Source organism: Oncorhynchus masou, chromosome 24, assembly GCF_036934945.1.
Source record: "Oncorhynchus masou masou isolate Uvic2021 chromosome 24, UVic_Omas_1.1, whole genome shotgun sequence".
Classification (NCBI taxonomy): Eukaryota; Metazoa; Chordata; class Actinopteri; order Salmoniformes; family Salmonidae; genus Oncorhynchus; species Oncorhynchus masou.
The window spans coordinates 118,673,465-118,690,768 of record NC_088235.1 but is presented as its reverse complement, the minus strand read 5'-3'; the positions used below and the strand labels follow the sequence as shown (position 1 = coordinate 118,690,768).

General features: G+C 44.7%; 1 protein-coding gene across 1 annotated transcript in view; it reads right to left on the bottom strand.

Annotated features, from left to right (window-relative positions):
• Positions 1–17,304, bottom strand: part of LOC135511530 (uncharacterized) — a 69,364-nt gene that overhangs the window by 45,709 nt on the left and 6,351 nt on the right. The window contains exon 3 of the mRNA XM_064933021.1: positions 16,082–16,221. Coding sequence (XP_064789093.1) covers positions 16,082–16,221 — 140 coding nt within the window. The remainder of the gene's footprint in view (positions 1–16,081; positions 16,222–17,304) is intronic.

Sequence of the window (17,304 nt, the reverse complement as noted above, 5' to 3'; positions counted from 1 at the left end):
GAGGATGAGGAGGGTTAGAGGAGGACAGTATTACATGGTGAATATGAGTAGGGTTAGAGGAGGACAGTATTACATGGTGAGGATTAGAAGGGTTAGAGGAGGACAGTATTACATGGTGAGGATGAGGAGGGTTAGAGGTAAAGGACAGTATTACATGGTGAGGATGAGGAGGGTTAGAGGTAGAGGACAGTATTACATGGTGAGGATGAGAAGGGTTAGAGGAGGACAGTATTACATGGTGAGGATGAGGAGGGTTAGAGGTAGAGGACAGTATTACATGGTGAGGATGAGGAGGGTTAGAGGTAAAGGACAGTATTACATGGTGAGGATGAGGAGGGTTAGAGGTAGAGGACAGTATTACATGGTGAGGATGAGAAGGGTTAGAGGAGGACAGTATTACATGGTGAGGATGAGGAGGGTTAGAGGTAGAGGACAGTATTACATGGTGAGGATGAGGAGGGTTAGAGGAGGACAGTATTACATGGTGAGGATGAGAAGGGTTAGAGGACAGTATTACATGGTGAATATGAGGAGGGTTAGAGGAGGACAGTATTACATGGTGAGGATGAGGAGGGTTAGAGGTAGAGGACAGTATTACATGGTGAGGATGAGGAGGGTTAGAGGTAGAGGACAGTATTACATGGTGAATATGAGTAGGGTTAGAGGTAGAGGACACTATTACATGGTGAGGATGAGAAGGGTTAGAGGACAGTATTACATGGTGAGGATGAGGAGGGTTAGAGGAGGACAGTATTACATGGTGAATATGAGTAGGGTTAGAGGTAGAGGACAGTATTACATGGTGAGGATGAGGAGGGTTAGAGGAGGACAGTATTACATGGTGAGGATGAGGAGGGTTAGAGGACAGTATTACATGGTGAGGATGAGGAGGGTTAGAGGAGGCCAGTATTACATGGTGAGGATAAGGAGGGTTAGAGGTAGAGGACAGTATTACATGGTGAGGATGAGGAGGGTTAGAGGTAGAGGACAGTATTACATGGTGAGGATGAGAAGGGTTAGAGGAGGACAGTATTACATGGTGACGATGAGGAGGGTTAGAGGACAGTATTACATGGTGAGGATGAGAAGGGTTAGAGGAGGACAGTATTACTTGGTGAATATGAGTAGGGTTAGAGGTAGAGGACAGTATTACATGGTGAGGATGAGAAGGGTTAGAGGTAGAGGACATTATTACATGGTGAGGATGAGAAGGGTTAGAGGTAGAGGACAGTATTACATGGTGAGGATGAGTATGGTTAGAGGTAGAGGACAGTATTACATGGTGAGGATGAGAAGGGTTAGAGGAGGACAGTATTACATGGTGAGGATGAGTATGGTTAGAGGTAGAGGACAGTATTACATGGTGAGGATGAGTATGGTTAGAGGTAGAGGACAGTATTACATGGTGAGGATGAGAAGGGTTAGAGGACAGTATTACATGGTGAGGATGAGGAGGGTTAGAGGAGGACAGTATTACATGGTGAGGATGAGGAGGGTTAGAGGACAGTATTACATGGTGAGGATGAGAAGGGTTAGAGGACAGAATTACATGGTGAGGATGAGAAGGGTTAGAGGAGGACAGTATTACATGGTGAGGATGAGGAGGGTTAGAGGACAGTATTACATGGTGAGGATGAGAAGGGTTAGAGGACAGTATTACATGGTGAGGATGAGGAGGGTTAGAGGAGGACAGTATTACATGGTGAGGATGAGGAGGGTTAGAGGAGGACAGTATTACATGGTGAGGATGAGAAGGGTTATAGGTAGAGGACAGTATTACATGGTGAGGATGAGAAGGGTTAGAGGACAGTATTACATGGTGAATATGAGTAGGGTTAGAGGTAGAGGACAGTATTACATGGTGAGGATGAGGAGGGTTAGAGGTAGTGGACAGTATTACATGGTGAGGATGAGTAGGGTTAGAGGAAGAGGACACTATTACATGGTGAGGATGAGGAGGGTTAGAGGTAGAGGACACTATTACATGGTGATGATAAGGAGGGTGGAGGTAGAGGACAGTATTACATGGTGAGGATGAGGAGGGTTAGAGGAGGACAGTATTACATGGTGAGGATGAGAAGGGTTAGAGGTATAGGAGAGTATTTCATGGTGAGGATGAGAAGGGTTAGAGGACAGTATTACATGGTGAATATGAGTAGGGTTAGAGGTAGAGGACAGATTACATGGTGAGGATGAGGAGGGTTAGAGGAGGACAGTATTACATGGTGAGGATGAGGAGGGTTAGAGGAGGACAGTATTACATGGTGAGGATGAGAAGGGTTAGAGGACAGTATTACATGGTGAGGATGAGTTGGGTTAGAGGTAAAGGACAGTATTACATGGTGAGGATGAGGAGGGTTAGAGGTAGAGGACAGTATTACATGGTGAATATGAGTAGGGTTAGAGGTAGAGGACAGTATTACATGGTGAGGATGAGGAGGGTTAGAGGTAGAGGACAGTATTACATGGTGAGGATGAGAAGGGTTAGAGGTAGAGGACAGTATTACATGGTGAGGATGAGGAGGGTTAGAGGAGGACAGTATTACATGGTGAGGATGAGAAGGGTTAGAGGAAAGTATTATGGTGAATATGAGTAGGGTTAGAGGTAGAGGACAGTATTACATGGTGAGGATGAGGAGGGTTAGAGGTAGAGGACAGTATTACATGGTGAGGATGAGTATGGTTAGAGGTAGAGGACAGTATTACATGGTGAGGATGAGGAGGGTTAGAAGTAGAGGACAGTATTACATGGTGAGGATGAGGAGGGTTAGAGGAGGACAGTATTACATGGTGAGGATGAGAAGGTTTAGAGGACAGTATTACATGGTGAATATGAGTAGGGTTAGAGGTAGAGGACAGATTACATGGTGAGGATGAGGAGGGTTAGAGGAGGACAGTATTACATGGTGAGGATGAGGAGGGTTAGAGGAGGACAGTATTACATGGTGAGGATGAGAAGGGTTAGAGGACAGTATTACATGGTGAGGATGAGTTGGGTTAGAGGTAAAGGACAGTATTACATGGTGAGGATGAGGAGGGTTAGAGGTAGAGGACAGTATTACATGGTGAATATGAGTAGGGTTAGAGGTAGAGGACAGTATTACATGGTGAGGATGAGGAGGGTTAGAGGTAGAGGACAGTATTACATGGTGAGGATGAGAAGGGTTAGAGGTAGAGGACAGTATTACATGGTGAGGATGAGAAGGGTTAGAGGTAGAGGACAGTATTACATGGTGAGGATGAGGAGGGTTAGAGGAGGACAGTATTACATGGTGAGGATGAGAAGGGTTAGAGGAAAGTATTATGGTGAATATGAGTAGGGTTAGAGGTAGAGGACAGTATTACATGGTGAGGATGAGGAGGGTTAGAAGTAGAGGACAGTATTACATGGTGAGGATGAGGAGGGTTAGAGGAGGACAGTATTACATGGTGAGGATGAGAAGGTTTAGAGGACAGTATTACATGGTGAGGATGAGAAGGGTTAGAGGACAGTATTACATGGTGAATATGAGTAGGGTTAGAGGTAGAGGACAGTATTACATGGTGAGGATGAGGAGGGTTAGAGGTAGAGGACAGTATTACATGGTGAGGATGAGTATTGCTAGAGGTAGAGGACAGTATTACATGGTGAGGATGAGAAGGGTTATTAGAGGTAGAGGACAGTATTACATGGTGAGGATGAGAAGGGTTAGAGGACAGTATTACATGGTGAATATGAGTAGGGTTAGAGGTAGAGGACAGTATTACATGGTGAGGATGAGGAGGGTTGGAGGTAGAGGACAGTATTACATGGTGAATATGAGTAGGGTTAGAGGAGGACAGTATTACATGGTGAGGATGAGGAGGGTTAGAGGACAGTATTACATGGTGAGGATGAGGAGGGTTAGAGGAGGACAGTATTACATGGTGAGGATGAGAAGGGTTAGAGGACAGTATTACATGGTGAGGATGAGAAGGGTTAGAGGACAGTATTACATGGTGAATATGAGGAGGGTTAGAGGACAGTATTACATGGTGAATATGAGGAGAGGTTAGAGGTAGAGGACAGTATTACATGGTGAGTATGAGGAGGGTTAGAGGTAGAGGACAGTATTACATGGTGAGGATGAGGAGGGTTAGAGGAGGACAGTATTACATGGTGAGGATGAGGAGGGTTAGAGGACAGTATTACATGGTGAGGATGAGAAGGGTTAGAGGACAGTATTACATGGTGAGGATGAGAAGGGTTAGAGGAGGACAGTATTACATGGTGAGGATGAGGAGGGTTAGAGTACAGTATTACATGGTGAGGATGAGAAGGGTTAGAGGACAGTATTACATGGTGAGGATTAGAAGGGTTAGAGGAGGACAGTATTACATGGTGAGGATGAGGAGGGTTAGAGGACAGTATTACATGGTGAGGATGAGAAGGGTTAGAGGAAAGTATTACATGGTGAATATGAGTAGGGTTAGAGGTAGAGGACAGTATTACATGGTGAGGATGAGTATGGTTAGAGGTAGAGGACAGTATTACATGGTGAGGATGAGGAGGGTTAGAGGACAGTCTTACATGGTGAGGATGAGAAGGGATAGAGGACAGTATTATATGGTGAGGATGAGAAGGGATAGAGGACAGTATTATATGGTGAGGATGAGAAGGGTTAGAGGACAGTATTACATGGTGAATATGAGTAGGGTTAGAGGTAGAGGACAGTATTACATGGTGAGGATGAGTATGGTTAGAGGTAGAGGACAGTATTACATGGTGAGGATGAGGAGGGTTAGAAGTAGAGGACAGTATTACATGGTGAGGATGAGGAGGGTTAGAGGAGGACAGTATTACATGGTGAGGATGAGAAGGTTTAGAGGACAGTATTACATGGTGAATATGAGTAGGGTTAGAGGTAGAGGACAGATTACATGGTGAGGATGAGGAGGGTTAGAGGAGGACAGTATTACATGGTGAGGATGAGGAGGGTTAGAGGAGGACAGTATTACATGGTGAGGATGAGAAGGGTTAGAGGACAGTATTACATGGTGAGGATGAGTTGGGTTAGAGGTAAAGGACAGTATTACATGGTGAGGATGAGGAGGGTTAGAGGTAGAGGACAGTATTACATGGTGAATATGAGTAGGGTTAGAGGTAGAGGACAGTATTACATGGTGAGGATGAGGAGGGTTAGAGGTAGAGGACAGTATTACATGGTGAGGATGAGAAGGGTTAGAGGTAGAGGACAGTATTACATGGTGAGGATGAGGAGGGTTAGAGGAGGACAGTATTACATGGTGAGGATGAGAAGGGTTAGAGGAAAGTATTATGGTGAATATGAGTAGGGTTAGAGGTAGAGGACAGTATTACATGGTGAGGATGAGGAGGGTTAGAGGTAGAGGACAGTATTACATGGTGAGGATGAGTATGGTTAGAGGTAGAGGACAGTATTACATGGTGAGGATGAGGAGGGTTAGAAGTAGAGGACAGTATTACATGGTGAGGATGAGGAGGGTTAGAGGAGGACAGTATTACATGGTGAGGATGAGAAGGTTTAGAGGACAGTATTACATGGTGAGGATGAGAAGGGTTAGAGGACAGTATTACATGGTGAATATGAGTAGGGTTAGAGGTAGAGGACAGTATTACATGGTGAGGATGAGGAGGGTTAGAGGTAGAGGACAGTATTACATGGTGAGGATGAGTATTGCTAGAGGTAGAGGACAGTATTACATGGTGAGGATGAGAAGGGTTATTAGAGGTAGAGGACAGTATTACATGGTGAGGATGAGAAGGGTTAGAGGACAGTATTACATGGTGAATATGAGTAGGGTTAGAGGTAGAGGACAGTATTACATGGTGAGGATGAGGAGGGTTGGAGGTAGAGGACAGTATTACATGGTGAATATGAGTAGGGTTAGAGGAGGACAGTATTACATGGTGAGGATGAGGAGGGTTAGAGGACAGTATTACATGGTGAGGATGAGGAGGGTTAGAGGAGGACAGTATTACATGGTGAGGATGAGAAGGGTTAGAGGACAGTATTACATGGTGAGGATGAGAAGGGTTAGAGGACAGTATTACATGGTGAATATGAGGAGGGTTAGAGGACAGTATTACATGGTGAATATGAGGAGGGTTAGAGGTAGAGGACAGTATTACATGGTGAGTATGAGGAGGGTTAGAGGTAGAGGACAGTATTACATGGTGAGGATGAGGAGGGTTAGAGGAGGACAGTATTACATGGTGAGGATGAGGAGGGTTAGAGGACAGTATTACATGGTGAGGATGAGAAGGGTTAGAGGACAGTATTACATGGTGAGGATGAGAAGGGTTAGAGGAGGACAGTATTACATGGTGAGGATGAGGAGGGTTAGAGTACAGTATTACATGGTGAGGATGAGAAGGGTTAGAGGACAGTATTACATGGTGAGGATTAGAAGGGTTAGAGGAGGACAGTATTACATGGTGAGGATGAGGAGGGTTAGAGGACAGTATTACATGGTGAGGATGAGAAGGGTTAGAGGAAAGTATTACATGGTGAATATGAGTAGGGTTAGAGGTAGAGGACAGTATTACATGGTGAGGATGAGGAGGGTTAGAGGACAGTCTTACATGGTGAGGATGAGAAGGGATAGAGGACAGTATTATATGGTGAGGATGAGAAGGGTTAGAGGACAGTATTACATGGTGAATATGAGTAGGGTTAGAGGTAGAGGACAGTATTACATGGTGAGGATGAGGAGGGTTAGAGGTAGAGGACAGTATTACATGGTGAGGATGAGTATGGTTAGAGGTAGAGGACAGTATTACATGGTGAGGATGAGAAGGGTTAGAAGTAGAGGACAGTATTACATGGTGAGGATGAGGAGGGTTAGAGGAGGACAGTATTACATGGTGAGGATGAGAAGGTTTAGAGGACAGTATTACATGGTGAGGATGAGAAGGGTTAGAGGACAGTATTACATGGTGAATATGAGTAGGGTTAGAGGTAGAGGACAGTATTACATGGTGAGGATGAGGAGGGTTAGAGGTAGAGGACAGTATTACATGGTGAGGATGAGTATTGCTAGAGGTAGAGGACAGTATTACATGGTGAGGATGAGAAGGGTTATTAGAGGTAGAGGACAGTATTACATGGTGAGGATGAGAAGGGTTAGAGGACAGTATTACATGGTGAATATGAGTAGGGTTAGAGGTAGAGGACAGTATTACATGGTGAGGATGAGGAGGGTTAGAGGTAGAGGACAGTATTACATGGTGAATATGAGTAGGGTTAGAGGTAGAGGACAGTATTACATGGTGAATATGAGTAGGGTTAGAGGAGGACAGTATTACATGATGAGGATGAGGAGGGTTAGAGGAGGACAGTATTACATGGTGAGGATGAGAAGGGTTAGAGGACAGTATTACATGGTGAGGATGAGAAGGGTTAGAGGACAGTATTACATGGTGAATATGAGGAGGGTTAGAGGACAGTATTACATGGTGAATATGAGGAGGGTTAGAGGACAGTATTACATGGTGAATATGAGGAGGGTTAGAGGTAGAGGACAGTATTACATGGTGAGTATGAGGAGGGTTAGAGGTAGAGGACAGTATTACATGGTGAGGATGAGGAGGGTTAGAGGAGGACAGTATTACATGGTGAGGATGAGGAGGGTTAGAGGACAGTATTACATGGTGAGGATGAGAAGGGTTAGAGGACAGTATTACATGGTGAGGATGAGAAGGGTTAGAGGAGGACAGTATTACATGGTGAGGATGAGGAGGGTTAGAGTACAGTATTACATGGTGAGGATGAGAAGGGTTAGAGGACAGTATTACATGGTGAGGATTAGAAGGGTTAGAGGAGGACAGTATTACATGGTGAGGATGAGGAGGGTTAGAGGACAGTATTACATGGTGAGGATGAGAAGGGTTAGAGGTAGAGGACAGTATTACATGGTGAGGATGAGGAGGGTTAGAGGAGGACAGTATTACATGGTGAGGATGAGGAGGGTTAGAGGTAGAGGACAGTATTACATGGTGAGGATGAGAAGGGTTAGAGGAGGACAGTATTACATGGTGAGGATGAGGAGGGTTAGAGGTAGAGGACAGTATTACATGGTGAGGATGAGAAGGGTTAGAGGAGGACAGTATTACATGGTGAGGATGAGGAGGGTTAGAGGTAGAGGACAGTATTACATGGTGAGGATGAGGAGGGTTAGAGGAGGACAGTATTACATGGTGAGGATGAGGAGGGTTAGAGGAGGACAGTATTACATGGTGAGGATGAGAAGGGTTAGAGGTAGAGGACAGTATTACATGGTGAGGATGAGAAGGGTTAGAGGTAGAGGACAGTATTACACGGTGAGGATGAGAAGGGTTAGAGGACAGTATTACATGGTGAGGATTAGAAGGGTTAGAGGAGGACAGTATTACATGGTGAGGATGAGGAGGGTTAAAGGACAGTATTACATGGTGAGGATGAGAAGGGTTAGAGGTAGAGGACAGTATTACATGGTGAGGATGAGGAGGGTTAGAGGAGGACAGTATTACATGGTGAGGATGAGGAGGGTTAGAGGTAGAGGACAGTATTACATGGTGAGGATGAGAAGGGTTAGAGGAGGACAGTATTACATGGTGAGGATGAGGAGGGTTAGAGGTAGAGGACAGTATTACATGGTGAGGATGAGAAGGGTTAGAGGAGGACAGTATTACATGGTGAGGATGAGGAGGGTTAGAGGTAGAGGACAGTATTACATGGTGAGGATGAGGAGGGTTAGAGGAGGACAGTATTACATGGTGAGGATGAGGAGGGTTAGAGGAGGACAGTATTACATGGTGAGGATGAGGAGGGTTAGAGGACAGTATTACATGGTGAGGATGAGAAGGTTTAGAGGTAGAGGACAGTATTACATGGTGAGGATGAGAAGGGTTAGAGGTAGAGGACAGTATTACATGGTGAGGATGAGAAGGTTTAGAGGACAGTATTACATGGTGAGGATGAGGAGGGTTAGAGGAGGACAGTATTACATGGTGAGGATGAGGAGGGTTAGAGGAGGACAGTATTACATGGTGAGGATGAGAAGGGTTAGAGGACAGTATTACATGGTGAATATGAGTAGGGTTAGAGGTAGAGGACAGTATTACATGGTGAGGATGAGGAGGGTTAGAGGTAGTGGACAGTATTACATGGTGAGGATGAGTAGGGTTAGAGGTAGAGGACACTATTACATGGTGAGGATGAGGAGGGTTAGAGGTAGAGGACACTATTACATGGTGATGATAAGGAGGGTTGAGGTAGAGGACAGTATTACATGGTGAGGATGAGGAGGGTTAGAGGAGGACAGTATTACATGGTGAGGATGAGGAGGGTTAGAGGAGGACAGTATTACATGGTGAGGATGAGAAGGGTTAGAGGTATAGGACAGTATTACATGGTGAGGATGAGAAGGGTTAGAGGACAGTATTACATGGTGAATATGAGTAGGGTTAGAGGTAGTGGACAGTATTACATGGTGAGGATGAGTATTGCTAGAGGTAGAGGACAGTATTACATGGTGAGGATGAGGAGGGTTAGAGGTAGTGGACAGTATTACATGGTGAGGATGAGTATTGCTAGAGGTAGAGGACAGTATTACATGGTGAGGATGAGAAGGGTTATTAGAGGTAGAGGACAGTATTACATGGTGAGGATGAGAAGGGTTAGAGGACAGTATTACATGGTGAATATGAGTAGGGTTAGAGGTAGAGGACAGTATTACATGGTGAGGATGAGGAGGGTTAGAGGTAGAGGACAGTATTACATGGTGAATATGAGTAGGGTTAGAGGAGGACAGTATTACATGGTGAGGATGAGGAGGGTTAGAGGACAGCATTACATGGTGAGGATGAGGAGGGTTAGAGGAGGACAGTATTACATGGTGAGGATGAGAAGGGTTAGAGGACAGTATTACATGGTGAGGATGAGAAGGGTTAGAGGACAGTATTACATGGTGAATATGAGGAGGGTTAGAGGACAGTATTACATGGTGAATATGAGGAGGGTTAGAGGTAGAGGACAGTATTACATGGTGAGGATGAGGAGGGTTAGAGGAGGACAGTATTACATGGTGAGGATGAGGAGGGTTAGAGGACAGTATTACATGGTGAGGATGAGAAGGGTTAGAGGACAGTATTACATGGTGAGGATGAGAAGGGTTAGAGGAGGACAGTATTACATGGTGAGGATGAGGAGGGTTAGAGTACAGTATTACATGGTGAGGATGAGAAGGGTTAGAGGACAGTATTACATGGTGAGGATTAGAAGGGTTAGAGGAGGACAGTATTACATGGTGAGGATGAGGAGGGTTAGAGGACAGTATTACATGGTGAGGATGAGAAGGGTTAGAGGAAAGTATTACATGGTGAATATGAGTAGGGTTAGAGGTAGAGGACAGTATTACATGGTGAGGATGAGGAGGGTTAGAGGACAGTCTTACATGGTGAGGATGAGAAGGGATAGAGGACAGTATTACATGGTGAGGATGAGAAGGGTTAGAGGACAGTATTACATGGTGAATATGAGTAGGGTTAGAGGTAGAGGACAGTATTACATGGTGAGGATGAGGAGGGTTAGAGGTAGAGGACAGTATTACATGGTGAGGATGAGTATGGTTAGAGGTAGAGGACAGTATTACATGGTGAGGATGAGAAGGGTTAGAAGTAGAGGACAGTATTACATGGTGAGGATGAGGAGGGTTAGAGGAGGACAGTATTACATGGTGAGGATGAGAAGGTTTAGAGGACAGTATTACATGGTGAGGATGAGAAGGGTTAGAGGACAGTATTACATGGTGAATATGAGTAGGGTTAGAGGTAGAGGACAGTATTACATGGTGAGGATGAGGAGGGTTAGAGGTAGAGGACAGTATTACATGGTGAGGATGAGGAGGGTTAGAGGTAGTGGACAGTATTACATGGTGAGGATGAGTATTGCTAGAGGTAGAGGACAGTATTACATGGTGAGGATGAGAAGGGTTATTAGAGGTAGAGGACAGTATTACATGGTGAGGATGAGAAGGGTTAGAGGACAGTATTACATGGTGAATATGAGTAGGGTTAGAGGTAGAGGACAGTATTACATGGTGAGGATGAGGAGGGTTAGAGGTAGAGGACAGTATTACATGGTGAATATGAGTAGGGTTAGAGGAGGACAGTATTACATGGTGAGGATGAGGAGGGTTAGAGGACAGTATTACATGGTGAGGATGAGGAGGGTTAGAGGAGGACAGTATTACATGGTGAGGATGAGAAGGGTTAGAGGACAGTATTACATGGTGAGGATGAGAAGGGTTAGAGGACAGTATTACATGGTGAATATGAGGAGGGTTAGAGGTAGTGGACAGTATTACATGGTGAGGATGAGTATTGCTAGAGGTAGAGGACAGTATTACATGGTGAGGATGAGAACGGTTATTAGAGGTAGAGGACAGTATTACATGGTGAGGATGAGAAGGGTTAGAGGACAGTATTACATGGTGAATATGAGTAGGGTTAGAGGTAGAGGACAGTATTACATGGTGAGGATGAGGAGGGTTAGAGGTAGAGGACAGTATTACATGGTGAGGATGAGTATGGTTAGAGGTAGAGGACAGTATTACATGGTGAGGATGAGAAGGGTTAGAAGTAGAGGACAGTATTACATGGTGAGGATGAGGAGGGTTAGAGGAGGACAGTATTACATGGTGAGGATGAGAAGGTTTAGAGGACAGTATTACATGGTGAGGATGAGAAGGGTTAGAGGACAGTATTACATGGTGAATATGAGTAGGGTTAGAGGTAGAGGACAGTATTACATGGTGAGGATGAGGAGGGTTAGAGGTAGAGGACAGTATTACATGGTGAGGATGAGGAGGGTTAGAGGTAGTGGACAGTATTACATGGTGAGGATGAGTATTGCTAGAGGTAGAGGACAGTATTACATGGTGAGGATGAGAAGGGTTATTAGAGGTAGAGGACAGTATTACATGGTGAGGATGAGAAGGGTTAGAGGACAGTATTACATGGTGAATATGAGTAGGGTTAGAGGTAGAGGACAGTATTACATGGTGAGGATGAGGAGGGTTAGAGGTAGAGGACAGTATTACATGGTGAATATGAGTAGGGTTAGAGGAGGACAGTATTACATGGTGAGGATGAGGAGGGTTAGAGGACAGTATTACATGGTGAGGATGAGGAGGGTTAGAGGAGGACAGTATTACATGGTGAGGATGAGAAGGGTTAGAGGACAGTATTACATGGTGAGGATGAGAAGGGTTAGAGGACAGTATTACATGGTGAATATGAGGAGGGTTAGAGGTAGAGGACAGTATTACATGGTGAGTATGAGGAGGGTTAGAGGTAGAGGACAGTATTACATGGTGAGGATGAGGAGGGTTAGAGGAGGACAGTATTACATGGTGAGGATGAGGAGGGTTAGAGGACAGTATTACATGGTGAGGATGAGAAGGGTTAGAGGTAGAGGACAGTATTACATGGTGAGTATGAGGAGGGTTAGAGGTAGAGGACAGTATTACATGGTGAGGATGAGGAGGGTTAGAGGAGGACAGTATTACATGGTGAGGATGAGGAGGGTTAGAGGACAGTATTACATGGTGAGGATGAGAAGGGTTAGAGGACAGTATTACATGGTGAGGATGAGAAGGGTTAGAGGAGGACAGTATTACATGGTGAGGATGAGGAGGGTTAGAGTACAGTATTACATGGTGAGGATGAGAAGGGTTAGAGGACAGTATTACATGGTGAGGATTAGAAGGGTTAGAGGAGGACAGTATTACATGGTGAGGATGAGGAGGGTTAGAGGACAGTATTACATGGTGAGGATGAGAAGGGTTAGAGGAAAGTATTACATGGTGAATATAAGTAGGGTTAGAGGTAGAGGACAGTATTACATGGTGAGGATGAGGAGGGTTAGAGGACAGTCTTACATGGTGAGGATGAGAAGGGATAGAGGACAGTATTACATGGTGAGGATGAGAAGGGTTAGAGGACAGTATTACATGGTGAATATGAGTAGGGTTAGAGGTAGAGGACAGTATTACATGGTGAGGATGAGGAGGGTTAGAGGTAGAGGACAGTATTACATGGTGAGGATGAGTATGGTTAGAGGTAGAGGACAGTATTACATGGTGAGGATGAGAAGGGTTAGAAGTAGAGGACAGTATTACATGGTGAGGATGAGGAGGGTTAGAGGAGGACAGTATTACATGGTGAGGATGAGAAGGTTTAGAGGACAGTATTACATGGTGAGGATGAGAAGGGTTAGAGGACAGTATTACATGGTGAATATGAGTAGGGTTAGAGGTAGAGGACAGTATTACATGGTGAGGATGAGGAGGGTTAGAGGTAGAGGACAGTATTACATGGTGAGGATGAGTATTGCTAGAGGTAGAGGACAGTATTACATGGTGAGGATGAGAAGGGTTATTAGAGGTAGAGGACAGTATTACATGGTGAGGATGAGAAGGGTTAGAGGACAGTATTACATGGTGAATATGAGTAGGGTTAGAGGTAGAGGACAGTATTACATGGTGAGGATGAGGAGGGTTAGAGGTAGAGGACAGTATTACATGGTGAATATGAGTAGGGTTAGAGGTAGAGGACAGTATTACATGGTGAATATGAGTAGGGTTAGAGGAGGACAGTATTACATGGTGAGGATGAGGAGGGTTAGAGGAGGACAGTATTACATGGTGAGGATGAGAAGGGTTAGAGGACAGTATTACATGGTGAGGATGAGAAGGGTTAGAGGACAGTATTACATGGTGAATATGAGGAGGGTTAGAGGACAGTATTACATGGTGAATATGAGGAGGGTTAGAGGACAGTATTACATGGTGAATATGAGGAGGGTTAGAGGTAGAGGACAGTATTACATGGTGAGTATGAGGAGGGTTAGAGGTAGAGGACAGTATTACATGGTGAGGATGAGGAGGGTTAGAGGAGGACAGTATTACATGGTGAGGATGAGGAGGGTTAGAGGACAGTATTACATGGTGAGGATGAGAAGGGTTAGAGGACAGTATTACATGGTGAGGATGAGAAGGGTTAGAGGAGGACAGTATTACATGGTGAGGATGAGGAGGGTTAGAGTACAGTATTACATGGTGAGGATGAGAAGGGTTAGAGGACAGTATTACATGGTGAGGATTAGAAGGGTTAGAGGTAGAGGACAGTATTACATGGTGAGGATGAGAAGGGTTAGAGGTAGAGGACAGTATTACACGGTGAGGATGAGAAGGGTTAGAGGACAGTATTACATGGTGAGGATTAGAAGGGTTAGAGGAGGACAGTATTACATGGTGAGGATGAGGAGGGTTAAAGGACAGTATTACATGGTGAGGATGAGAAGGGTTAGAGGTAGAGGACAGTATTACATGGTGAGGATGAGGAGGGTTAGAGGAGGACAGTATTACATGGTGAGGATGAGGAGGGTTAGAGGTAGAGGACAGTATTACATGGTGAGGATGAGAAGGGTTAGAGGAGGACAGTATTACATGGTGAGGATGAGGAGGGTTAGAGGTAGAAGACAGTATTACATGGTGAGGATGAGAAGGGTTAGAGGAGGACAGTATTACATGGTGAGGATGAGGAGGGTTAGAGGTAGAGGACAGTATTACATGGTGAGGATGAGGAGGGTTAGAGGAGGACAGTATTACATGGTGAGGATGAGGAGGGTTAGAGGAGGACAGTATTACATGGTGAGGATGAGTATGGTTAGAGGTAGAGGACAGTATTACATGGTGAGGATGAGAAGGGTTAGAGGTAGAGGACAGTATTACATGGTGAGGATGAGAAGGTTTAGAGGACAGTATTACATGGTGAGGATGAGGAGGGTTAGAGGAGGACAGTATTACATGGTGAGGATGAGGAGGGTTAGAGGAGGACAGTATTACATGGTGAGGATGAGAAGGGTTAGAGGACAGTATTACATGGTGAATATGAGTAGGGTTAGAGGTAGAGGACAGTATTACATGGTGAGGATGAGGAGGGTTAGAGGTAGTGGACAGTATTACATGGTGAGGATGAGTAGGGTTAGAGGTAGAGGACACTATTACATGGTGAGGATGAGGAGGGTTAGAGGTAGAGGACACTATTACATGGTGATGATAAGGAGGGTTGAGGTAGAGGACAGTATTACATGGTGAGGATGAGGAGGGTTAGAGGAGGACAGTATTACATGGTGAGGATGAGGAGGGTTAGAGGAGGACAGTATTACATGGTGAGGATGAGAAGGGTTAGAGGTATAGGACAGTATTACATGGTGAGGATGAGAAGGGTTAGAGGACAGTATTACATGGTGAATATGAGTAGGGTTAGAGGTAGAGGACAGTATTACATGGTGAGGATGAGGAGGGTTAGAGGTAGTGGACAGTATTACATGGTGAGGATGAGTAGGGTTAGAGGTAGAGGACACTATTACATGGTGAGGATGAGGAGGGTTAGAGGTAGAGGACACTATTACATGGTGATGATAAGGAGCGTTGAGGTAGAGGACAGTATTACATGGTGAGGATGAGGAGGGTTAGAGGAGGACAGTATTACATGGTGAGGATGAGAAGGGTTAGAGGACAGAATTACATGGTGAACTGTTCTACCTTATTATTATTCGACCATGCTGGTCATTTATGAACATTTGAACATCTTGGCCATGTTCTGTTATAATCTCTACCCGGCACAGCCAGAAGAGGACTGGCCACCCCACATAGCCTGGTTCCTCTCTAGGTTTCTTCCTAGGTTTTGGCCTTTCTAGGGAGTTTTTCCTAACCACCGTGCTTCTACACCTGCATTGCTTGCTGTTTGGGGTTTTAGGCTGGGTTTCTGTACAGCACTTTGAGATATCAGCTGATGTACGAAGGGCTATACATTTAAATACATTTGATTTGATTTGATTTGAATATGAGGAGGGTTAGAGGTAGAGGACAGTATTACATGGTGAATATGAGTAGGGTTAGAGGTAGAGGACAGTATTACATGGTGAGGATGAGGAGGGTTAGAGGTTGAGGACAGTATTACATGGTGAGGTAGAGGACAGTATTACATGGTGAGTATGGTTAGAGGTAGAGGATAGTACCCCCTTTAGCCCACCTGTCCTGTGTCCAATCCTCCAGGGAAGGTATTCAGGGCTGGAGAAGGTGCAGACGCTCACTCTGCGGCCGACGGCCTCCTTCAGTTTGCAGCTAAAGTCTTCTGTGGTGGACGAGGCTGCTGTTGCTGGCTTTGATACCCTGGACGTAAAACATTTGTACAGGAACCGGGTTAGGTTCTACAAATTAAGCATCTGCCAAGGGTTAGGGCCCTAGACATGAGACACTATACTAGTACTAAGACACTTCCTACACTTCCTACACTTCCTATATACTCCAGAATGTTATGAAGAGTGATCAGATGAATTGCAATTAATTGCAAAGTCACCTCCTAGTTTATTATTTAGACAAAGACACCTCCTTACCCAATAATTTATTAGGACCAAGACAACTCCTAACCCAATAGTTTTAGGACCAAGACACCTCCTAACCTAATAGTTTATTAGGGCCAAGACACCTCCAAACCCAATAGTTTATTAGGACCAAGACACCTCCAAACCCAATAGTTTATTAGGACCAAGACACCTCCTAACCCAATAGTTTATTAGGACCAAGACACCTCCTAACCCAATAGTTTATTCGGACCAAGACACCTTCTAACCGAATAGTTTATTGGGACTAAGACACCTCCTAACCCAATAGTTTATTAGGACCAAGACACTTCCTAACCCAATAGTTTATTAGGACCAAGACACCTCCTAACCCAATAGTTTATTCGGACCAAGACACCTCCTAACCCATTAGTTTATTAGGACCAAGACACCTCCTAACCCAATAGTTTAGGACTAAGACACCACTAACCCAATAGTTTAGGACCAAGACACCTCCTAACCCAATAGTTTATTAGGACCAAGACACCTTCTAACCGAATAGTTTATTGGGACTAAGACACCTCCTAACCCAATAGTTTATTAGGACCAAGACACTTCCTAACCCAATAGTTTATTAGGACCAAGACACCTCCTAACCCAATAGTTTATTCGGACCAAGACACCTCCTAACCCATTAGTTTATTAGGACCAAGACACCTCCTAACCCAATAGTTTAGGACTAAGACACCACTAACCCAATAGTTTAGGACCAAGACACCTCCTAGTTTATCATTTAGACAAAACACCTCCTTACCCAATAATTTATTAGGACCAAGACACCTCCGTACCCAATAGTTTATTAGGACCAAGACACCTCCTAACCCAATAGTTTATTCGGACCAAGACATCTCCT